The sequence below is a fragment of the Podarcis gaigeae genome (genome assembly GCF_964106915.1).
Source record: "Podarcis gaigeae genome assembly, chromosome: 17".
NCBI lineage: Eukaryota > Metazoa > Chordata > Lepidosauria > Squamata > Lacertidae > Podarcis > Podarcis gaigeae.
The window spans coordinates 24,793,671-24,813,546 of record NC_139694.1 but is presented as its reverse complement, the minus strand read 5'-3'; the positions used below and the strand labels follow the sequence as shown (position 1 = coordinate 24,813,546).

Here is a 19,876-nt window from a genome sequence, read left to right as displayed (position 1 = left end):
GTGGCTGGGGAAAACCAGTCAGTTGGGCGCCATATAAATAAATTATTATTATTATTAAGGTTGTCTTTTCCAATGTTGTCTCTGATCACCCTGTCTGAGAAAGAAAGAAAACTTTCCTTTTCAAGGAAAGTTGAAAAGTGTTTTGGTCCTTTTTTAGGTTTTCTTGTGGGGGGGGGGGGAGATGTGTGAAACTTTGAATAGCACCAAGGAAACAGGCAGGGAGAATCCTCTCTCATGACAGAGCTCACGGTTACCCAATGAACTGCAGTATTTCACACCAAGGACAAAAGGGAAGAATTTCTCAAAACATGCATTTGTTAAGTTCACTGCCATGGGATATGGTCATGTTCAGACGGGTTTAAGGTTAAGGTAAAGGTAAAGGTACCCCTGCCCGTACGGGCCAGTCTTGCCAGACTCTAGGGTTGTGCGCTCATCTCACTCTAGAGGCCGGGAGCCAGCGCTGTCCACAGACACTTCCGGGTCACGTGGCCAGCGTGACAAGCTGCATCTGGCGAGCCAGCGCAGCACACGGAATGCCGTTTACCTTCCCGCTGGTAAGCGGTCCCTATTTATCTACTTGCACCCGAGGGTGCTTTCGAACTGCTAGGTTGGCAGGCGCTGGGACCGAACGACAGGAGTGCACCCCACCGCAGGGATTCGAACCGCCGACCATGCGATCAGCAAGTCCTAGGTGCTGAGGTTTTACCCACAGCGCCACCCGCATCCCTCAGATGGGTTTAGGAGAGGTTTAAACCAATATGTGGATGATAGGTCTACTAGAAGTTATTATCCGCAGCAACTAAGTGCAACTGCCACACTTGAAAATAGTATATTTCTATCATCATAAGCAGTGTTAGAAACTCTAGATATACAGTAGTACCTCAGGTTACATACGCTTCAGGTTACAGACTCCGCTAACCCAGAAATATTACCTCAGGTTAAGTACTTTGCTTCAGGATGAGAACAGAAATCATGCTCCGGCGGCACGGCGGCAGCGAGAGACCCCATTAACTAAAGTGGTGCTTCAGGTTAAGAACAGTTTCAGGTTAAGAACGGACCTCCGGAACGAATTAAGTACTTAACCCGAGGTACCACTGTATAAGCTAGGCGCCAAATGGCTGCCAGTCGCCAAAACAGAACGTTGTATTTTTCAGTATGACTTTTTGCTTCCTGAAATTCATTCCGATTGTGCAAACAAAATATAATGGAATTCTACAGGATGTGTTGCTAGTGTGTGAAAACAGTCAAAATCTAAGAATGGACCTCCAGATGGTGGAGACATCATCCTGGCGTCCGTGCATCTTCACCTGGTCGCAAGTGGCCTATAAAGGTAAAGGTACCCCTGCCCGTACGGGCCAGTCTTGACAGACTCTGGGGTTGTGCGCCCATCTCACTCAAGAGGCCAGGGGCCAGCGCTGTCCGGAGACACTTCCGGGTCACGTGGCCAGCGTGACATCGCTGCTCTGGCGAGCCAGAGCCGCACACGGAAACGCCGTTTACCTTCCTGCTGGTAAGCGGTCCCTATTTATCTACTTGCACCCGGAGGTGCTTTCGAACTGCTAGGTTGGCAGGCGCTGGGACCGAGCAGCGGGAGCGCACCCCGCCGCAGGGATTCGAACCGCCGACCTTTCGATCGGCAAGTCCTAGGCGCTGAGGCTTTAACCCACAGCGCCACCTGCGTCCCTCCATAGTGGCCTATAGCCATGTGCAAAAAGCGCCTGGCAAAATTCCAGCGCTGGTCATGAGCAGCATGCACTAACTATGCTGCTTGTTCGTATTATTTGATTTTAATTACGACTGAATGCAAACCAGACCAAAATCCCCAAGCCCAACAGGACAGCTGAAATCCCTCATCATGAGCTCCAACAAAATTGTCTCGCTTAAGAAGCTGTACTCCAAAAATGAGCCCAAAAAAAGGGGGGGGAGGTATGCAAAAACCAATTACAAAACTTACAGTTTAATCACTGGATAACCCAAATGACTAACACGCTCTGAAAGGCGCTGCTTTTTAAAAAGTGTTTAGAAACTTTCACCCGGAGACGAGGAATCTGTGGCCATGAGACGTTTGTTGGAGGAGTGATAAAAACTTGGCAGACGTCCCTGTTTCCTCACAACAGGCTAGACTGACCACAGAGACTCCTCAGTGATTAAACCTTTTGCTGAGATTGCGGGCCGCATTTTGCACATTTTAAATGCAAGACTCTTTTTCAGTAGGTTTTATTCCTGCTTGCCTTTTGCATTTAAACAGCCTAGATGCACAGGCCTGCACCAGACTCTCTACTGTGAGGGAGAGCCGAAAATATCGAAGCGTGGTGCCAATAAGAGATGGAAATTTGCTTGCCATTCTTGAATATAAAAGAGTGTTCTGCTTTTATTATCAGTTTGATGACACCGCAGATGCATCACTTTTCAAACTACTTTTAACTTCAGTCCTTGACATGGGCATGGTAAAAGGACTTCAGTAGCTACGACGCTTTTCATTTCCTCTCCCCAAACTGCTATAAGAATTTTTTTTTTCAATACAGGAAAACTGTGAGGCTTTTCTAACGGAAAATTTTAGAGACTGGAATTTTGTACACCCTTGATTAGACAGATACAAAAAGGTTGTTGAAAATGGCAAGGGAATCCATTATTATGTTAGTTGCAAGTTAATGGCAGGTGGAAGCTGTTAATATGAGCCCGCTGTGCATTTCAGACTCTGGGGGGGGGGGGGAAATACTAGATAAAATTATAGAATACCCGCCTCCTACCTTTTAATTGATTATGCTTGCAGGTTCAAAATTTACAGTGAATTGTACATATAGAAAAAAGTGAATCAAGTCTTAAATATCTTTCTCCGCCTTGCAATTAGGTCATATAAAATGTTTTGCTAATGCAGGGAAAAGTCAAAATATTTATCTTCCTAGCTTTGCGTGTCGAGGTCCCCAGGGCCGCCCCAATAACTCACACATCACACAGAAAGTTTTGTTTAAGATTTTTGGCATAATTTTGGCCACAACTTTATTGAAATACAAATTTGTGAGTGGTTGCTTAGGCATTGGTTGCGACTATCTGCCCCCACCATGGGGGACAGACTGACATTCCGCACGATGCAAAAGTCAGAATGGGGGAATACACTTGGGGGTTACGCGGAGCAGGGAACCTGCCCTCACCCCAAATGCAACCAGGAGCTCATTGCTATGGCCCGAGCCCCCTTGACAGAGTGGACAAGCAATAGTTAGCCCCCAATTCCTTTAATGGAATCCCTTGCAGCAGCAGCAGCATTAGAGGGGCAGGCACTCAACCTACCAAGGGCAGGCACTCAACCACTTCCCCTCAACCAACCAAACCATAAACCAATGCCTAACTGCAACCTTACAAGTTGTGACGATTTGCTACGCAGTAGGCAAAAACCAAATGGCCCCAGCCAATCAGCCAGATGGACAAAATTACTACCAGGCCCCCGCTCCAAAGCAGACGACCCCATGACAGGCATAGCAAGGTCAAAGCGAACAACCCTATTCTAGGGAGGGAGGGACGGGCAAGCCGATGCACGGGCGAAAAGAGGAAGCCCTAGCCTCGTGCAAGGAGTTTTAGCATTTCTGGCTGCCAATCAACAAATGGCAACATTAACTAGATCCCAACAACAAGGGAAGCCCCAATCGCATCAGTGGCCAACGAACAATTAGCCCGCCCCCAACTTTGGAGTGTCCTGGCGGCCCCCACCGCAACACGTGCTCTCCATGAAGGAGAACACGCTTTCTGGGAGCGAAACATGTTTAAATTGGACCCGCACTGGAGGAACTAGAACAGGCATCCCCAAACTCGGCTCTCCAGATGTTTTGGGACTACAACTCCCATCATCCCTAGTTACCAGGACCAGTGGTCAGGGATGATGGGAGTTGCAGTCCCAAAACATCTGGAGGGCCGAGTTTGGGGATGCCTGAACTAGAAGCTTCTTCCACAAAACTGTCCAAAATGCCCCTTGAAGTTCCAATGTTCACCGCTGTAAGGCACACAATCATCACTTGGGTTTGAAATGCAACATAATGCACATGGTCAAATGAGCTTTAGATACTATTCTTTGCAGTTTGCAGTCTTGGTGAAACATTAAGCTAATTTATTCCACCCTACAATGTTCTTCCGGTTTCTCTCAGCACAGCGGCATCCAATTCCCTGTCCCAGGGTTTCTTTCTGAGCACCCACACACTATTCTGTGCTTCCTTCTCTGCAGTCTCAAGACACTATAAACAGCAAGCGACTCAAAGATGTTATCTTGGAGCTGCTGCACCAAAGACCATTTCAGAACCCTCTAGCCATACATGCAGTAAGTATATAAGCATATCAGTGTGCTACAAACCAGCACCAAATGCTTCAGGACACATTCGTCAGAACAACCGAAGTGTTTTTCAAGAGCAAAAGCTGGTTCCAAAATGTATTAATATACTAACATCCTACAGAGCGTTCCAGCCAGATCCTAGCCCTGATTGCATGAGAACACAGCCTTATACAAGCACGTTAATCTCCAAGTACATTTCCATTCCCTAATACTAAACTAGCTTGCATAAAAGCATATATTTTTTTAAATTGTTCACATCAAAATGCTTCACTCATTTTATAAGAAAAAAATATATTTCATAGGTGTGGTTTTCTTTAAGTACTCCTGAAGACACTTTGTAGACATTTATAGTACGTTTCTGAGCACAATTCAATGTGTTGGTGTTGACCTTTAAAGCCCTAAACGGCCTCGGTCCAGTATACCTGAAGGAGCATCTTCAGCCCGGACACTGAGGTCCAGCTCCTTATGGCAGTTCCCTCACCGCAAGAAGCAAAGTTACAGGGAACCAGGCAGGTGGCCTTCTCGGTGGTGGCGCCCGCCCTGTGGAACACCCTCCCATCAGATGTCAAGGAAATAAACAACTACAGTGGTACCTCAGGTTACAGACGCTTCAGGTTACAGACTCCGCTAACCCAGAAATAGTACCTCGGGTTAAGAACTTTGCTTCAGGATGAGAACAGAAATCGTGCTCCAGCGGCACGGCAGCAGGTCTCATTAGCTAAAGTGATGCTTCAGGTTAAGAACAGTTTCAGATTAAGAATGGACCTCTGGAACGAATTAAGTTCTTAACCCGAGGTACCTCTGTATCCGACTTTCAGAAGACACGGGAAGGCAGCCCTGTTTAGGGAAGTTTTTAATGTTTGATGTTTTATTCTGTTTTTAATGTTCTGTTGGAAGCCACCCAGAGTGGCTGTGGAAACCAAGCCAGATGGGCGGGGTAGAGATAAATTATTATTATTATTATTATTATTATTATTATTATTATTATTACAGCCCCTATGAGGCAGTTGTGGGGAACAAAGGTCCCCGCTTTCCCAGGAAATCTAAGACTATGTTGACGCATCTGTCTTTGGCTCTGCCCTCTTCATACCTCTTCTTGTTCTGGAAGACCAGGGGTGGTGGTGGAAGATGGCTCCAGTAGGAGGAGGAGACCTCCCAGCTTCTTCTGCATCCTGGCTCATCTCTGCCTCTTGACCCCTTCCTCCTCCTCCTCTCCTGCCTCTATTCTGGACTGCTCTCTGCCCCAGCCTCTTCCTACTCACTAAACCCTGTTGCCCCTTCCACTTCCAACACCTCCTCCTTCTAGTCTGCTCCCTCTTCTCCCTCATCATCATCATCATCCCACCCTCACTCCCCAGGGCTCTGAGCCTTCTTCTCTCAGGGGTTCCCCAGCTGATGCCCCCCACCCACCCCATAGCATCCGGCCGGTCCATGATGCTTAAACAGATCCAATACTCAGGTTAGAAACAGGTCAATGGAAGTTGTCTCATGCGTTAATGCATTGCACTGTTCCATCACATGCTCAGATATCAGCCCCTGTAACGCAGCCCTGTATCAGGAAGTTTATATGTGTTTGATGTTTTATTATGCCTTTATATTTTGCTGGAAGCCACCCAGAGGTGGGTGGGGTATTATTAGTATTAGTCTGAGCTGCTCTCTTCTCCTTCGTCATCATCCCACCACCAATCCCTTGGCTCTGAGACCTCTTCCCTTGGCAGGTTCCCAAGCTGGCGCCTCCCCCACCCCCCACCCCTCAGCATCCAGCTGGCCCATGACCCCCCAAAATGGATGGGACTAGCATGAAGTTACGTAAACAGCAAATGACACCTTCGTTTTCAGCACGCATCTTATTGATATCTGTGCAACTCAATTTCTAAGTATGCATATCGTATCTCTAAGCCAAACAATTATTTGAGGTACTTGGTTGTAGCCCAGGCATAGGCAAACTCGGCCCTCCAAATGTTTTGGGACTACAACTCCCACCATCCCTAGCTAACAGGACCAGTGGTCAGGGATGATGGGAGCTGTAGTCCCCAAAAAACTGGAGGGCCGAGTTTGCCTGTGCCTATTGTAGCCCAAGCCTGACTACAGCTTAAGAGTCTGGAGATCTCTGCAAATAATGTATATAAAAAATCATTGTAAGCAGGCCAAAATATTAGCAGGATTTTAAATACACTTGTAACGTAACAGAATGCATAGGTAACTTAGGAAGATGAAAAATTGGAGAAGTATTGATATGCACTTGAAAATAGAACTAAAAGAACCCAGGGAAGGGATGGAGGTAAGCCAGGAGATTCAGAGTAATCTTGATATTTGGATTCTGTACTGTTTTTTGTTGCATGTTTATATTTTTTGAAAATTGTATAAAAATGATTTACACACACACACACACAGTGGTACATCTAGTTACGTACTTAATTCGTTCCGGAGGTCCGTTCTTAACCTGAAACTGTTCTTAACCTGAAGCACCACTTTAGCTAATGGGGCCTCCTGCCGCAGCCGCGCAATTTCTGTTCTCATCCTGGAGCAAAGTTCTTAACCCGAGGTACTATTTCTGGGTTAGCGGAATCTGTAACCTGAAGCGTATGTAACCTGCAGTACCACTGTGTGTGTGTGTGTGTGTGTGTGTGTGTGTGTGTGTGTGTATGTATATGTATGTGTGTGTGTATATATATATATATATTATTGTTATTATTATTATATTATAATTATTTTATTATTTGTACCCTGCCCATCTGACCGGGTTGCCCCAGCCACACTGGGTGCCTAAGAAAGCACAGAAACAAAAGTACCAAAGGTTGGGCATTTCATATTTTCTTCTTCAATTTGGTCTGCAAATTGCTTGGGACAGGGATCTGGGACAGGGATCTCTGTCTTTTGCTTTTTCTTATTTGCAGGACACCCTGCACACTCCTGGTGCTAAAACCATCGATCTATTTTAAGGATGTGCCTGCAGGATGAGCAGAACTGAATTCCAAGTTATAATTAAAATTATAAATTAAAGCCTTTTCCATTGGAATCATTTGTAAGCCGTAATTACTTCCACGGCAGACCCATGCAACACAAACACTGCTTAGCATAAATAAATTTCCAGAGGGGCAGTCATGTCAGTCCACTGCAGCACAGAGAGTCTTTTGCAGCATGTTAAAGATTAACACATTTATTATGACTTTTGTAGGTTTAAAATTCACATAAAGTAAAATCCCAAACCAGAAAGCATTATTTATACACACAGAATTATAAATTGGGGGGTGAAGAAGGGAAGGGAGAACAGAGAGGAGTCAGGCCAGCGGATAACAAAATGCAAAAAGGACAGAAACAATATCCATCACCGGTGCTTGAATTGAAATTACAGACTTTACAGGATGTTTGTGTTATCAGCAACACAGCCTGGTTTATTGTCACTAATTTGCTGTTACTTATCACTGTGTTCTTCCTTTCTGTTTTTGCATTTTGTTTTCCTCTGCCTCCCCCCCCCCCCCGCAACGCCTCTCCATCCTCTCACCATGTGTGCATATATGCCTGGCAATGTGGGATTATATCATATGTCTGATGAAGCGAGCGCTCAAAAAAGCTTATGCCAAAATAAACGTGTTAGCTTAAGGCGCTGCAAGACTCCTTGCTGTTTTCACTTAGCATAAAAGCAAGGATGGGTGTTGTTGGCACTCCCACACCAGCCAACGTGGCCAAAGGTCAGGGATGGGCAAAAACTGTAAATCCAGGGACATCTGCGATGGCCATGGGTACCCCGTTCCCAACATCAAGGTCTTAAGTGCCAAAAAAAGTGTTCTCCCTAGCAGAGAGCACGTGTTGCGGTGGGGGATACAAGCCACCCCAGTGTTGCTGGACAGATTTGCAGAGTGACCCAGGCAGTGAATTGGTTAACTGGGTCGCTGGGGAGAATTGCTTGTTGCCAATTTTGAAGGAGAGGTCAGAGGTTTTAAATATTAGACACCCAACTTTGGGCGTCCCCTTGGCTCCTTGCACCGGATCACCTGCCCACCCTCCCTGTATTGGGGGGTTTGTTCGCTTGACCTTGCTATGCCTGTCATGAGGTCGTCTGCTTTGAGGCAAGGGCCTGGTAGGAATTTTGCCCATTTGGCTGATTGGCTGGTGCCATTTGGTTTTGCCTACTGCGTAGCAAATCGTCACAACTTGTAAGGTTGGCGGTTAGGCATTGGTTCAAATGGTTGGTGGAGGGGTAAGTGCCTACACCTCCAATGGTGGTGTGGAAAGAGAATTCCGTTAAAGGAATCCAGGGGCTTGCCATTCTGTTCGTCCTTGTCCCTGGCATCGGACTTGGGCCGTGCAAGCCACCAGGAGCATGAGGGTGTGAAGTGAGGGACTGAGGCCCAGCTTCATTTTCTCCCCAAAATTGTTTCCCTCACTGGCTTCCGCTGGAATCCGGAAGTCAGTTCTGTCCCTGGGCAAGGACAGATAGTTGGAACGAATGCCTAAGCAACCACCCATTTGTGTGTATTTAAATAAAGTTGTGGCCAAAATCTTGCCAAAAACCCAAACCAAAATTGATGTGTGAATTATTGGGGGGTGGCTTGCGGACCTCGACACGCAACACTCACTCAATCAATCAATGCAAACTAACCTTATCGCCGCATCCCTTAGAGCAGGCCTGCCCAAGCGGTTGATCACGATCTACCTGTCGATTGCGGGCTGCCCTTGGTAGATCGACCTATCCCCAAAAAGTTCAACAACTCTGGTCTCTCTGCAGCTTTTGGCGGGGGAGCAGGAGACACTCTAAAGCCGCATTTCCCAAACTTGGCCCTCCCGCTGTTTTGGGACTACAATTCCCACCATCCCTGACCACTGTTCCTGCTAGCTGGGGATGATGGGAGTTGTAGTCCCAAAACATCTGGAGGGCCAAGTTTGGGGATGCCTGTGCGGGTCCAATTTAAACGTTTCCCTCCCAGAAAGCTAGGAAGATAAATATTTTGACTTTTCCCTGCATTAGCAAAACATTTTATACATCCTAATTTTGGGAAACCCCTACTTAAAGAGGGTTGGAATGCCCTCTAGGATTCCAGCAAACATTTGTGTTTTTTTAAAGCAAACAAACAGGAACTCCAAGGACTGTAACTAGGTTCTGTACTTAACAGCATTGGCTCCCAGTACGTTTCCAAGCACAATTCAAAGTGTTGGTGCTGACCTTTAAAGCCCTAAATGGCCTTGGTCCTGTATACCTGAAGGAGCGTCTCCACCCGATCGTTCAGCCCGGACACTGAGGTCTAGCTCTGAGGACCTTATGGCAGTTCCCTCACCGCAAGAAGCAAAGTTACAGGGAACCAGGCAGAGGGCCTTCTCAGTAGTGGCCCCGCCCTGTGGAACGCCCTCCCTTCAGATGTGAAAGAAATAAGCAGCTATCTTCTCTTAAAAAGATATCTGAAGGCAGCCTTGTTTAGGGAAGTTTTTAATATTTAATGCTGTATTGTTTTTAACACTTGATTGGAAACTTAATAATAATAATAATAATAATAATAATAATAATAATAATAATAATATTATTATTATTATTATTATTATTATTATTATTTTGACAGTTGCTCCCATACACTTACACTGCAACACATTTCGAGTTTCCAGCAAGTTTAGTGCTTAGTCACTATATATTGTGGAAGCAAACGCCATTGTTTTAACAATGTGCTGTGCACACTTCCTTTGCCTGTTCTGAATCTTCCAACAGAACAGGGTCCTAAGAGACGTCTGCCAAACATTTTCTGGAGCTTTATACACCCAAAGTGGCTTTTAAGTCGAACCTCTCTTTACTCTGGGATAGCATTAACGCACCTGAAGGCTACTTAAAATCTCAGCTGCACACCACAAAAGGCGCAGATTATATTAACACTACTGTGGAGTCTGAAGAGCTGAAATGAAAATCTTGCAGGAAACTGTGTTTTTATATTACAAACCGCCCTGTGATCTTCAGATGAAGGGCAGTATAGAAATTTAATAACAACAACAACAACAACAACACCTCGCCAAATGCCACAGAAACCTAAGCGTATTTATTTTGAACCAACCCTGCTGCCCATTCCCCAAGCCCAACAGGACTTACTTCCTAAGAATGCATGCTCGAAAATTGCAGGCCAAACCTGAATGTTACTTGCTAAAACTATCTGTGTCGAGCAAGGCAGAATAGCAAGCCTGCAGTTGCTTTCTGTTTGTGTAATTTGGCAGATATTACAGAAGTCTAGCTCCAGTTGTAATCCATTAGATGCTGGAGTCCCAGCAATTTGACAACAACGCCTGCTGGGCTAGTAGCATCGGATGATCTTCAAATACTGGCAGCATAATGGCAATTTCTCTCTCCAGAAAGGGATAAAATATCAGTCCCTGCTCTCCAGCACACCCATGTGGTTTTTTGTTTTGCTTTTAACTACCGTATCTTCCATTGTTTTAAAGCAAATGTTTGGGGTACAATATTGTGGTCCGCTTAAAAAGCTACTTTCTGCTTCAGTAGCCTGGTGACAGAAACACACAGGCATTCCAACCAGAAAGTGTAATCTAGATAATTCACATACACACACCCCGAACAAGAACAGAACTGAATTCAAAATTCGGTTTTGGGTTCCTCTTCCGTAATACTTCATGCAATGTTTAAAACTCACAAGAAAGAAAGCTCTGTGTTTATTTGTGCCCAGGGCAAACAAAAGAAGCAAAGAATGGTCATCGCTGTCAAGGATACAGAACAGAAACTTTAACATCTAGAAGGTTTAACCATTTGCAGAAAACAAAATATTCACCCGGAGAAGAGAAACAGCCATGGATACTTAAAATGCAAGTAAAACCATCTGTCAACTGCAGTTTCTCTCACCAGGAGAGATCAGCAAAGCAGGTCAAAAGAAAAAAAAAACCTTCAGCAGGCAATCCAGCAAAGCATGCAATATTTTAAAATGGGTGGTAAAGAATGTGCAAGAGAAATTCCCTTCTCAGTATGGCTGCAAATTCTGAAGTACAACTAATTATTTTGTGTTCACAACAAAGCAGAACGTAAGAGGAAGGGGGAATACCATGCCTTGGGTCTGGACAAGTTTGTCATGCACTTTTAGGAGCCATTTCAAAGAGGAATCAAAAAGTATACCATGTGTCTCAATGCTAATTGTAACAGGAAGTTCATGAGGGAGACTACAAATTTCAGGCAACAGTCTCAGGATTTATCTGAATGTCAGAAGCTTTCCGCTTCACAAGAGAGAACGGAGCTTGCACCAAAACTCACAGAGCATAACACAAACAGCAAAGTGTGCAAAATGTGGAGCCGGGCATGGAATTTAGCATCCTGAAAATTGCACGTTTCCTTGAAGAGCCCTTATGGCTGAGAAGATATATTTAAGAGTTCATGTAGGCAATACTTGGAAGGGAATGCTGAGCAAAACTCCCAGTTTAAGCATGGAGATTTTCTGCTTTACACACTACCAATCCCCATAGCTGGGGGGGGGGGGAGAGATGTAATTATGCAAAATGTAAAAATTATGTGCGTGTCTTTAATTTGCATAATATAAACAGGTTACAGAATTGAGCTTTTTATTGTAGTTTTTTTTGGTACAGGGTGGTATTCAACTGTGTTTTACTCAGAGCTGACCCACTGAAATTAATACGACAATGTTAGGTCCATTAACTTTAAATGGTCTACTCTGAGCAAGATTTAACTGCGTACCACCCACAGGTTACACACAAACCTGACTAATAAAGGAGAGACTTGTTCAAATGTCAATTGGCATTTTATTTATTTATTTTTTAAAAAACCAGGCTTTCTGGCTGCACTGAAGACTAATTTTTTGCAGTGCCGAAGCAGAATAAAAAGCCTTTTTTTTATTCACACACAAATCCACTACAGCTGACAAGCATCACCATAAAAGAAAACATCAGTTCAAGTGTATATACAAAACGGCTTTTGTAAGGGGAAATTTAAAGGGTATTTCAAACCCTTTAAATGACAATACAACTCTTTTCCATCCTCAAGGTCATTGACAATTGATCTCACTTGCCACACAGAGAAATATTAAAAGCAGCGACATAGGAAGTTGACTTACACCTGAAACACCAATGGAGTCTATTCATTCGGCTTTTAGACATAAGATTACTTAACAAGCAAATACCTTTTCATTCAGGTATCTCACTCCATCTGCTCAAGAGCTTCGGAAAACATTTGATCTAGGGGTGAATTTACTATTATTATTATTTTCAAACTGGAAACAGATGCCTCTCAATCTTTGTTTAAATGTTTGCCCTCACAACTCAACTATTTACACATATAGTCCCACCCTCTCTCACCCCCCACCCCCGTCCAAACATTTGATTCATCTTGCAAAGATCTGAAATTGTATGGGCATCACACATGACATCTGTCAGGTAAGGTGTACAAACCGAGTGCAGCAAAAGGCCAAATGCATTTTGTCAACAGTATGCATATATCCTCACCCATCTGCATAAATGGAAATTCCATGCTTAATTATGCAGGGGGGCACTTGCAGAATAATTGCACACACACAAAATTCAGTTCTGAGCAGATCTGAAGGTCATTTGTTTTTTTATCCTTGACTAATACAGTAGCAATCGTGTGATGATCTTAACTGGCCACTAAAGCTGCAATCACCTTTACACGACTTTGAATTTAACAGACCTTCTGACTACTCATGCATTGGATTGAGCTGCAAGTCCATCAGTTTTGCTAAAATTTAAAATGGTTGCTCAAACACAGGCGTTTGGTGGAAGCAATTCGAAAATTAAACTTTTGCGCAATAAAACCAATGTTTAGAAAAAGCAGCTGGCACATTAAAAACCAGTGCAGTGGTACCTCGGGTTACATACGCTTCAGGTTAAAGACTCCGCTAACCCACAAATATTACCTCGGGTTAAGAAATTTGCTTCAGGAAGACAACAGAAATCGTGCTCTGGCGGCGCGGCAGCGGCAGGAGGCCCCATTAGCTAAAGTGGTGCTTCAGGTTAAGAACAGTTTCAGGTTAAGAACGGACCTCCAGAACAAATTAAGTACTTAACCCGAGGTACCACTGTATGGGGAAAAGAAGGATAGTAAAATCTGAATTGAAGAGCTGTAAGGAACCATGAGAGTCGTTTAGTCCAACAATACAGGAATTTTTTGCCTAATGTAGGTCTCTAACTCACTATCTTGAGATTAAGAATCTCACACTCTACCAACAGAAGAGGACAAATATTCATACTTCATCACCCCCCCAGTCCAAAATGCATTTCTTTCTTTTTTTCTGAAAAAGATTTCCTCCTAAGTAAAAGTCGTCGTTCTGTTATATTCTCTTTATATTAATCCTTTCTTGATTTTATTTTTTTAGCTGGGCGGGGGGGGGGGGGAAATATGACAGAAATGAAGTTAAATACCCATTACCAATCACCTCATGTTGTTTATTTTAGTTTGCTGGTATCCTCCGCTTTTGTTTTAAATTTCACCTTTGACCACTTCTGCTATCCGAAACATAAACCTACCATTCATTTTACGCTGCTTGGGGTGCTCCTGCTGCCAGTAAACTATTACAGTGGTACCTCTACTTACGAACGCGATCTGTTCCAAGGTGCCATTCGCACCCTGAAAAGTACATAAGTAGTGTCGCTACTGCGCGTGCGCAAAGCGCACCTATCGCTTCTGCAGATGTGTGAAGCGCGTAGATCGCTTCTGCGCGTGCAGCGAACCCAGAAGTAAACACTTCCAGATTTGCTGCGTTCATAACCTGAAAGTTACGTAACTAGAGGTATGACTGTATTTGAATCCCAGAAACAGGGTAGAGGCACATACTTCAGGTTTGTGGGATACACTTTGAGGTTTCTTGTTTTACTAGAACCCCAAAACAGAGTCAGCGGCAAAAGACACGCTAAAGAATTCAGAGCTCGGGAATTTGTGTTGAATACCGGAACTGAGCCCCAACCTTTCTTAATTTCAGAAGCACAACTTGTGAGGAAAGGGGTCATTTTATCAGGTGTTGTTTTAAAACAACTGGGAGTCAGAATCTGGGCCTGAATCCGCAGCAAAATACCCGGAGATTGTCCAATAGGCAAACAGAGCAAAAGGCACTGGATTCACCAGAACACCAAGATGACCAATTCTGGTTCAGCTTTGCAAATGGAATGCAACATTTTTGTGCAAGAATAAAAGTATGGCAGCTTGCAAATTGGAGTTATTGCTTCGTTTCAGGGGTAGATCTTATCAGTTCAAGGTTTCTGTGTACATAACCTTGGGAACTTTCAATTCCTTGTCCTGTTCCCCATATGTATTAAGTCCCCATGTTGCACTTAAACAGACACACAAGTTCCTCCCCCCTTTGAATTATCTGCCTCTATTCTCTACCTCTTCTCAGAGAGCCAAAGGTCCACCTTAATTTTAGTAATACAGGCTTGGTGTGGGCAGAAGGCAGATTTGTGTCTACTGGCAATTTCCTCCTCTTCAAATCCAGCTCCGACTGCTTGCTTTCTTTGCAACGTGGCATTTTCAATTTCTGCTCACTGCCAAGCCAATAACCTCTCCTCTGTGATTCATTTCTCTAAAGCAAGGCTGTAGGAGTGGTTGAGGGTAATGAGTCAAACTCTCAGCAGTAGACGTTAACAAAGTTGAGCCACTTGCTTCAACCAGTTGAAAGGCAAAAGAAGATGTCAACCGGCTATTTCCCCATTTATATTAGGAAAATAAAGATTCCATTCCTCTGGCTCTGCAAATTGACACATTACTCATCATGCTCTCACTTGTACATTATGGCAAGCTCAGATTACTTTATACAGGCACCCAAGTGCTGTTTTTCTAGAAAAAGAGGTTCCAGAACTCACCCCTTGTTCTCTTATAATAGCAATGGAACCCACCTGAGAAGCGCCGAAATTGAGTTCTGGCTTGGAGGGGAGCCATGAAGGCATCCCATAAATTGTGTCAGTAGCTCTGCTTAAGATGCCTTTTACCAATAGAAGAGAGCCTTTCTTACAGGACTTGCCATTCGAAAGGTTCCCCTTCTTACTTGAAATGCAAGCCGCACTCCATAATCTTGCTTGCAGAGCAGGCCAAACACAACCCTCCAACCTTAAACATTGCGGTCTGCCAGCTTGACAATACCGCCCACAGGTGGCAGAAAACAACATTTCTTGGAAGACTCCCAATTCACAGCTGCTGGGCTGAATTTCGGTCTTGCAGGCGACAAGTAATGAAACCCGGTTCTGGAGCTTGCTCCAAGTTTGCCCTTTAACACTTCAAATGCTGTGAACCACTTTTCTAAAATCAAAGATACATGATGGAATCATTTAAACAGCAAGCGTTGACCGCGACAAAGCAGTCTAAGGGGATTTTTTTGCAATATAAAATTATGAAACCCTAATAAACTGGCACTCTAGATCTGCACTCTAGATCAGTGTTTCCCAAACTTAGATCTCCAGCTGTTTTTGGACTACAATCCCCATCATCCTTGGCCGCTGGTCCTGCTAGCTAGGGATGATGGCAGTTGTAGTCCAAAAAACAGCTGGAAACACTGCTCCGATGCCAAAGTTTGTGGGAAATGAGAGTCCAGATTTCTAGGAATATCCTTCCCCTTGCAAAGAATTACTGTAGGATTTAAAGCAATGATAGGGAATGTGTGGCCCGCCAGATGTTGCTGGACTCATCAGTCCCAGCCAGCTTGGCCAATGGTAAGTTCAAATTTGAATCCAGAAACATCTTCAAGGCCCAAGTTTCCCATTGCTAATTTAAAGTTACAGAGGAAGTCTATCCTGAGGGAAATATGCTGGCTGAAGTGATATAAATTTAATGGAAGTGTGCTATGTGTCACGAGAGAAGCAGATATAACACAAAAGTTGGGGGGGGGGGTGTTTTCACATTCATCCCTGACTACCATTTCTTACCAGTTAGCTAAGAACAGGCGTGAAGACCTTTGGGCTTCCAGCTGTTACTGAGCAACTCCCACCATCCCTGGCTATTGGATATGCCAGCTACGGTCAAGAGTTGTAGTTCAGAAACATCTGGATGATCAGATGTTGCTGTCATAGAGGAAGGGCAGTGCTTTAAAGAAGACTTGCCTCATCAGCTGCACAATCTGACGGATGCTAAATAATGCTCACTGCTTTCAATGAAATTTAGGCCCAAGCCAGAAAGGCAAATGAGGAAGGAAGGTGAAGTTGTTCTCCAAAACTTTTGGCAAGCTGTTGTGAGGCTGTTCTCCGGAGCTAACGAACAATGTCAGTTCAGATCAACAGAACTTGACTTTAGAATACGCCCCATTGACTATACAGTTTTGGAAAAGACACCACCAGTTTTGTGGCCAAGCATTGAAACGCAGTCCTCCTGCAGACTTGAGAAGACGCTATCTTTCCCATGCAAGCTCGTTCACTCAAATATTGCCTCCAATCCAAGACTCTAGCAAACCTCATCTCTTTGTGATCTTAAGCCATCTGCCTCTCCTGAACTCTACTTCCAATTATGCTGAATGGTTTTCAGCTGTACTGAAAGAAACCTGCATATTTTCCCATACCCAAAGCAGAAGACCTGAGAAAGCCCCAGTCTCAAAAGGTCTAACTACAATAATTTCCCCCTAAAAGGAAATTAAAGCTCAGCACCTGCATCCGCAGCCTTTAGCAAGAGATTCCTTCTAACATCAGTAAGGACTGAAAGTCAATGTGGATTTCTGGAGTAATTTCAGCAAGATGGCACTTAGGAATAGTACACTTGCCTCTCTAGAAGCAAATGTGTGCAGCCACACACACAGGGAGAATTTGCCTCCACCTGAAAGAAAAAGGAAAAAACTCCCCCCCCCCCAACGTTCAGCTCGTATTTTAAAAGAATACCCAAGTCTTTTGATGGAAGGAAAAAATCTGCACACAGAATTTTAAACCTGCTCCTGTCTTTCAATATTGTGATCGGCAAGCACAACAAGCGTTAGGATGACTTGGGATTTTTCAAGCATGTCTCCTCAGAAGGAAGCCCCACTGACGCTTATCTCCAAGCCCAAGGTTGCAACCTTAATGTCATTAAGAATTGCACTGAATACATTAAACACCTTCATTCTCAAGGTTCTGAGTCAAACAGCAGTTAATAATAGCTAATGTTGACTATTAGCTGCTTTGCTTTGATTCCCGATAGCAAAATAATAATAATCATTAAGTTGTTGCAAAGGGCCTATGGGGCTGCACGCAAAGAGCTGTTCACACAAGAGTGCAATCTGACGGACTACAGCCTCCTCTTTGAAGTTTAGAGTGCACCTCCTTGAGCTCTCATTCCAGCTTTGCCCAATGTGCTGATGAATATATATATATAATTCTGGAAATCTGAAATACTTGGTCTCCACATACTGTAATGCCAACACAGCATTCTGCAGGGGGGGAGAATCAGGAATTCTGCACGTACAGAGAACGCTGCCTTTCACAAAGTGGAGACTATTTGTTTTATTTCTCTACAATAACTGGCACCAGCTCTGCAGAATATCTGGCAAGAGCTTCTGCCAGTCCGACTTGGAAGTTGCAAAGGGGTTAGACCTGGGATTTTCCACGTGCAAAGCATGCATTCTTACCAAAGATTTACAGCCCTTCCTGGAATATGTGCAAATGAACATATGCCCTCTGATTTGCATACCAGCTTACAACTCTGGCACTCCCAGAAGCCACACGTTCACACGAAATCCTGATTTTCAAATGCACCTTTACCCAAGCCACTAGCAAAGAGAACGACCTTCACCAAGAGAAAGAAAAAGCAAGGAAACAGAAACTTTAAAATCGCCATCCCCTTCTCAACCCCTCCCCAACCCACCAACACGCCCCCTCGCCCCCCAGGAAACAAAAGGGGGGGACCAGCCATTCACAGCTCCACACAAACAGGCTTGTTGGCTAGCTGGAAAGAAATGAAACATTAACTTCTCGAGGATAAACAGCTAACCTGACCAAAGTCAAAAAAGGCGACGGTCTTCTTCCGACGTTCTGGCGCCCTTCCGAAGGAACCCTGCGGAGGACGCGGGGCGGCGCGCGCGCACCTGCCTTTACCCTACCGCAGCCAACTGCTTGCAGCTGCGGCCGCCTCACCTCACACCTGCGCGCGCGCGCGCTGCTAAGGAGGAAAGGGAGGGCGCTAATCAGAGGCGCCAGGCGCGCCAGCGGAACCACGCGCGCGGCCACTTTAGCCCTTGGGCTGGGCTCCTCCGCCCCGCCTTTCCTCCACGTGCAACCCCAGGAAGGGCGCAAACGACTCCCTGCAAGCGGAGACCTGTTACTTTCGCACCAACGTTTAAAATCGCCCCGGTTTTGCAAACCCGACGAGAGCCCCGCGGCTACTACGAGAAAGGAAGAAGAAAAAGCATTGCCCAAGCAAGGTTTCGTTTGCAACGACTTTATGACCTCCCTGTTTAAGTTCTCCTAGCCAGGCAGCCGTTGCAAGCTGTCTCCGGGAGGCCCCGCCGAGCTCGGCACGGCCTGCTCTCCAGAAACTGCACATGCGGTCCCATTATAACTGTGCAAGTTAACGCGAGGTCGGTGGGGCTTTTCGTTTCGAAGAAACGCTGTCCATTAACACCTGCATCTGACCAGATCCGGATGGAGTTACGCACTGCACGGAACCTTGCGGACTTGGTTTAGATTTCGCGTCTGCAAACGGTCCGACGCCACTGCAATGCCAGCGACGTTTTCCAAATTAAGTACGACATAAACCTATATGCAGCCTTACTCTCCGGTAGACGTCGAGGATTGCAAACTAAAACCGTGTCCCCAACGCATACTGCTTTGAAAGGCCTACTGAAAGAAGCGAGGTGTCTTTGCAAGTGCGCACAGGATTGGCCTAAAATCCTGTTTCGCTTTCAGTACAGATAAATAGTATGTATGTCGATGTACGACAACCCCCTGCCTCTTAAAAAGCAATCCAAGACTTAATGCAATATACTAACTTTGCAGTGTCTGGTAGCGGTCATCACAGCCGGTCGTGCACCCTTGCAGAAATAAAATAAAATCTGGCCTCCGGCGTTTTTAGTGCAAGAATACTCTCGGTGCAAGCGAGCAACGTCCTAGCACAGAACTCCAGTCGGGCGCCGGCGGGAAAAATAAAATAAATGAACGGCCCCCGGAGCAGTTTTTGAGTGACAACAGGGGGTGCTCTCGAAGTGCGCCTGCGCCACTGTGGGGAAGGCGGGCTCAATCCAACCCCAAGTTAATCTCCATATTTAAACTTGAAAGACAGGTTGTGGGGGGCGGGTTGGAGTCCCCCCCCCCTTAGTGTAGGAATTAGGAGACCTTTAACTCTGGACCTAGTGCAACAGCAGCTCCATTTCGAGAGCCTAATGTGATGCTCTGTAATTTCTGGAAGCCTTGGCGCCGAGTTTATTTCTGCTGATGCCGCAGACGACCATTGATATCACAGGCTCGTCAAATGGGTGGGACGCAACCAGCTTCCAGCCTGATGCCCCCCCCCCCCCTACAACTTGCTGCCCTCCAGATGTTAAGACACCAACTCCCATCAGCTCCAGCTAGGATGATCAATGAGAGTTGTAAGTCCCAAGTTAGGTGGGGAGATGCGCCAGGTTGGGGGGGGGGGGGGGAACCGACCAATTCTATGTACGCTTGCTAGAAAAT

The 19,876-nt window shown here is 45.2% G+C and overlaps 1 protein-coding gene across 21 annotated transcripts in view; it reads right to left on the bottom strand.

Annotated features, from left to right (window-relative positions):
* ELAVL2 (ELAV like RNA binding protein 2) overlaps positions 1–19,876 on the bottom strand; it is a 152,399-nt gene that overhangs the window by 98,686 nt on the left and 33,837 nt on the right. For 2 of the 21 annotated variants that reach the window (XM_083719465.1, XM_083719453.1), the window contains exon 1: positions 19,195–19,380. The exons of 3 other annotated variants lie outside the window; for them this stretch is intronic. Coding sequence is in view for 4 of the 18 variants with exons in the window: in XM_083719453.1 (XP_083575579.1) it covers positions 19,195–19,218 (24 nt within the window). In the remaining 14 variants the exon portion in view is untranslated. Of the gene's footprint in view, positions 1–16,174; positions 16,310–16,885; positions 18,492–19,194; positions 19,411–19,876 lie in introns of those variants that run through there. 16 more of the 21 variants (XM_083719468.1, XM_083719457.1, XM_083719467.1 and 13 more) reach the window with 14 other exon arrangements.